The 5,000-nt window shown below is 43.0% G+C and overlaps 1 protein-coding gene across 1 annotated transcript in view; it reads left to right on the top strand.

Moving 5' to 3' along the window:
- The first annotated feature begins 4,740 nt into the window (after positions 1-4,740).
- Positions 4,741-5,000, top strand: part of LOC135098258 (transcription factor che-1-like) — a 6,127-nt gene continuing 5,867 nt past the window's right edge. The window contains exon 1 of the mRNA XM_064000524.1: positions 4,741-4,785. Within this exon, the coding sequence (XP_063856594.1) occupies positions 4,741-4,785 (45 nt within the window). The remainder of the gene's footprint in view (positions 4,786-5,000) is intronic.

Genomic DNA, 5,000 nt, shown 5'->3' with positions numbered 1-5,000 from the left:
GAAGACAGCTAGAGATGCAACAATGTGGCGGTGAGAGAGAGGCTGAAGACAGTCACTGAGAGGAGAGGAGTTGATGAGATGAAAAGCTTTTGATTCCACCTTGTCTAAAAGAGCAGTATGAGTGGAACCCCCCAGACATGTGAAGCACACTCTATACATGGATGGATAAGGCCCTTGTAAAGTGGGGTGGTAAGAAAAACTGGCAGAGACGTCTCAGAATGCCCAACTTCATAGAAGCTGTTTTAGCTAGAGATGAGGTGTGAAGTTTCCAGTTCAGATTATAAGTAAAGGACAGACCGAGGATGTTCAGTGTAGAAGAGGGGGGACAGTTGAGTGTCATTGAAGAAGAGGGGATAGTTGTCTGGAAGATTGTGTCGAGTTGATAGATGGAGGAATTGAGTTTTTGAGGCACTGAACAATACCAGGTTTGCTCTGCCCCAATCACAAATTTTAGAAAGATCAGAAGTCAGGCATTCTGTGGCTTCCCTGCGTGAACTGTTTACTTCCTGAAGGGTTGGACGTCTATGAAAAGATGTGGAAAAGTGCAGGATGGTATCATCAGCGTAGGAGTGGATAGGACAAGAAGTTTGGTTTTAGAAGGTCACTGATGAATAATGACAAGAGAGAATAAAATGGTCAGAAAGGAAACTTGAGATGAGGTTACAGAGAGAAGGATAGGAGTTGTAGGAGGGTAGTTTGGAAAATGAAAGCTTTGTGCCAGACTCTATCAAAAGCTTTTGATATGTCCAAGGTAACAGCAAAAGTTTCACCCAAATCTCTAAAAGAGGATGACCAAGACTTAGTAAGGAAAGCCAGAAGATCACCCAGTAGAGCGGCCTTGACGGAACCCATACTGGCGATCAGATAGAAGGTTGTGAAGTGATATGAATTTAAGAATCTTCCTGTTAAGGATAGATTAAAAAACTTTTGATAGGCAGGAGATTAAAGTAATAAGATGGTAGTTTGAGGGATTAGAACGGTCACCCTTTTTAGGAACAGGCTGAATGTAGGCAAACTTCCAGCAAGAAGGGAAAGGCAGATGTTGACAGACAGAGCTGAAAGAGTTTGACTAGGCAAGGTGCAAGCACGGAGGCACAGTTTCGGAGAACAATAGGAGGGACCCCATCAGGTCCATAAGCCTTCCAAGGGTTTAGGCCAGTGAGGGCATGGAAAACATCACTGTGAAGAATTTTAATAGGTGGCATGAAGTAGTCAGAGGATGGAGGAGAGGGAGGAACAAGCTCAGAATTGTCCAAGGTAGAGTTTTTAGCAAAGGTTTGAGCAAAGAGTTCAGCTTTAGAGATAGATGTGATAGCAGTGGTGCCATCTGGTTGAAATAAAGGAGGGAAAGAAGAAGAAGCAAAGTTATTGGAGATATTTTTGGCTAGATGCCAGAAGTCATGAGGGGAGTTAGATCTTGAAAGATTTTGACATTTTCTGTTAATAAAGGGAGTTTTTGGCTAGTTGGAGAACAGACTTGGCATGGTTCCAGCGCAGAAAATATAAAGTGCATGAGATTCTGGTGATGGAAAGCTTAAGTACCTTTTGTGGGCCACCTCTCTATCATGTATAGCACGAGAACAAGCTGTGTTAAACCAAGGTTTAGAAGGTTTAGGACGAGAAAAAGAGTGAGGAATGTACGCCTCCATGCCAGACACTATCACCTCTGTTATGCGCTCAGCACACAAAGACGGGTCTCTGACACGGAAGCAGTGGTCATTCCAAGGAAAATCAAGCAAAAAATACCTCCTCAGGTCCCCCCAACTAGCAGAGGCAAAATGCCAGAGGCACCTTCACTTAGGGGGATCCTGAGGAGGGATTGGAGCGATAGGACAAGATTGAGATTGTGGTCTGAGGAGCCCAACAGAGAAAAAAGGGTGACAGCATAAGCAGAAGGATTAGAGGTCAGGAAAAGTTCAAGGAATGTTGGGTGTATCTCCAAGACGGTCAGGAATACGAGTAGGGTGGTGTGCACAATTGCTCTAGGTCATGGAGGATAGCAAAGTTGAAGGCTAGTTCACCAGGATGGTCAAGTGAAGGGAGAGGAAAAGCCAAAGCTGGTGGTGAACATTGAAGTCTCCAAGAATGGAGATCTCTGCAAAAGGGAAGAGGGTCAGAATGTGCTCCACTTTGGAAGTTAAGTAGTCAAAGAATTTCTTATAGTCAGAGGAGTTAGGTGAGAGGTATACAGAGAAGAGAGGCTAGAATGTATGGGTTAGGTCAGTAGAGTGGAGGTCAGGTCAGGTCAGGTCAAGTCAGGTTTGGGTTATGTTAGGTTAAGTTGAGTTTGGCTCTGGTTTGCTGGAAGAGAACACAAGTTAGAATGCTTGTTTGGATAAGGAAAGAAAAATGCAAGGAGGAGGAGGAGGAGAAGATAAGAATATTACAATAGGAAATAGATTGGGAGGAGGAGGAGGAGGAGGAGGAGGAGGAGGAGGGAGGAGGAGGAGGAGGAGGAGGAGGAGAAGGAGGAGGAGGAGGAGGAGGAGGAGGAGGAGGAGGAGGAGGAGGAGGAGGGAGGAGGAGGGAGGAGGAGGAGGAGGAGGAGGAGTGCATCAACAGTTATAAAATGCATATGAGAAGGAATAAGAATACAGTAGTGATATTTAGTTCTCTCTCTCTCTCTCTCTCTCTCTCTCTCTCTCTCTCTCTCTCTCTCTCTCTCTCTCTCTCTCTCTCTCTCTCTCTCTGGCAGTGGTGTTTCTTGATTGACTGGCATATATCTATTGACAATTTCATGCGACACAATTGAGGAGAAAACAGATAAAGTTTCTTAGCATCACCATCCCTTTGAAGGAAATCTTTGAGACACAGAAAATAAATAGAAAACACAGAGGGAGGGATGAGAGAAGGAAAATAAGGGAGGAAGGCAGGGAGAGGAAAATAGACAGAGACATTCCTGCTGTTGTCTAACCTCTTTGAAGGAAATCTTAAGAGACGCACAGACACACAGCTCACAGAAGACAGTGCTGGAATAAATGACAGAGAGAGAGAGAGAGAGAGAGAGAGAGAGAGAGAGAGAGAGAGAGAGAGAGAGAGAGAGAGAGAGAGAGAGAGAGAGAGAGAGAGAGAGAGAGAGAGAGAGAGAGAGAGAGAGAGAGAGAGAGAGAGAGAGAGAGAGAGAGAGAGAGAGACGGGGGGACGAGGAGAGGTAAGGAAAGAGGGTATGAGAGAAATATCAAGAGACAGGTCGGAGAGACACGGGGAATAAACACACAAAGAGAAGAAGAAAAGGTAAAAAAAATTCTCAGATACTAACATCAAATATTAACTAACCTAACTCAGTCCACCTATTGATTATAAACAGACATTACAAGTGTTCTTCCTCCGCAGGGCTTCTGTTCCCCCGCACCGCCACTGAGGAGGGAGAAAGTGAGTGTGTTCGGAGGGCAAGAGGAAGCTGTTCTGTGACGATTTTGTCAACAACGGAGAAATGTTGCGTCTCTTCCCTTCTTGTCCTTCTAGTTTCAAGGCTAACTAGTGATAATAGTAACGTTAAGGACCAAATATAGGACTTGGTGTCACAAAATGCACACACAGAGATAAAGACACATTATTACAGACACACAAAGGCTTCACTTAACCCGTACAGTGTTGCTTTATAGGAGTGAAAGAGGTCATGTGGGGTTGGATTTTGGCCAAATAATATTATTGTCTTATAAAATTGCAAAAAAATAGCTGATTTGAACGATATAAATGCGATATATGTGTGTTCCCTGTAAGCTGTCGTTTTCTGTCAGTCCTTTCACGCGTGGCACCAATACTCCAGTGGTGGTGCGTAAGACGAAACATGTAGAACAGTACTATGTAACTTCCGCTTCTTATTTATTATTTCCGACACACTGTGAATGCTTCTTCCATGACTATATATTGTTTAGTTTGAGTTTCTTGTAAAATATATCTGAAGATTGTTTGTCTAGCCTTTCTATAGTCATATCATAGTACCAAATTTATCACGCTCGTACAGACTATATTTTCTCTATGTGTATATAAGTAGCACAATATTATCCCATCATTGCACAAGCATAACATGTTTTGTAACACCAACAACAAAAAAATTACACACAGCTGCCCAAATAACCCATTATACGAATTTTATGTTTTTTTATGTTGGTACTCCTGCATACCACAGCCCGTCCGCCCTCGCCCGCCAGCTGATCACATACCCCAAACATTTTCCCATTTACTACGTAGCTTCCGCGTCTTTGCATTTGCTGCCGACCAATTTGGTATTGCTCTGCTACTGTACAATTTACATAATATCCCAATTTTACAAGTATATCTAAGAGGTAATTGTGTATTACCTCTGGACTGTAGCATATCCCATGAAAATCTGTATGGCTGGGAAACTGATGACTCAGGTTCCGAGCCAGGAATGAATACAAAGGAGAAACAGACAGCAACAACCCTGTTGGGCCCAACGAGGCTGCCTGTATAGCTAACACTACACTAACTACAACTACAGTTCTATACTTCTATCTATCTACTGTGGGCCAAAGTAAGTAAGATGAGGAATGAATGATATGAAAGCACATGTGCATAAAAGACAGCAGAATTATCGTCATAGAGAATATTCTCTATTTGCGCCGATGTCAAGCCCCGCAGCATGGTGCACAGGACAACACGTGCTAACAGTGCTAACAGCGAGGGTGTAGCAGCGTGTCTGGCTATCATGACTCATTGCCGGGCCAGCCCACCAACCCGGCGCCTCACGCCCCAGGGCTGCCAACACAACCGACGATGACTGTACGCATGAACACAAAATATATTGAAATTGCTATTCAAGTTGGAATAATATAAAAATAGCTGATCTACTGAACAGTATTTTGAGTATATTGATAAGTAATTATGACACCACTAACATATTTTTATAAATATACCTATTTTTTCAATAAATCATTCGTGGTCATGGATACATTCTATGTAATAGACCACAGCAATACAATAAAAATGAGAGTGAGCTTTCAAAATCATATTTAGGCATAGAAAAGACATCTTGA

This window comes from Scylla paramamosain, unplaced genomic scaffold (assembly GCF_035594125.1).
Source record: "Scylla paramamosain isolate STU-SP2022 unplaced genomic scaffold, ASM3559412v1 Contig52, whole genome shotgun sequence".
Taxonomy (NCBI): domain Eukaryota; kingdom Metazoa; phylum Arthropoda; class Malacostraca; order Decapoda; family Portunidae; genus Scylla; species Scylla paramamosain.
This window is presented reverse-complemented; position numbering and strand designations above follow the sequence as displayed.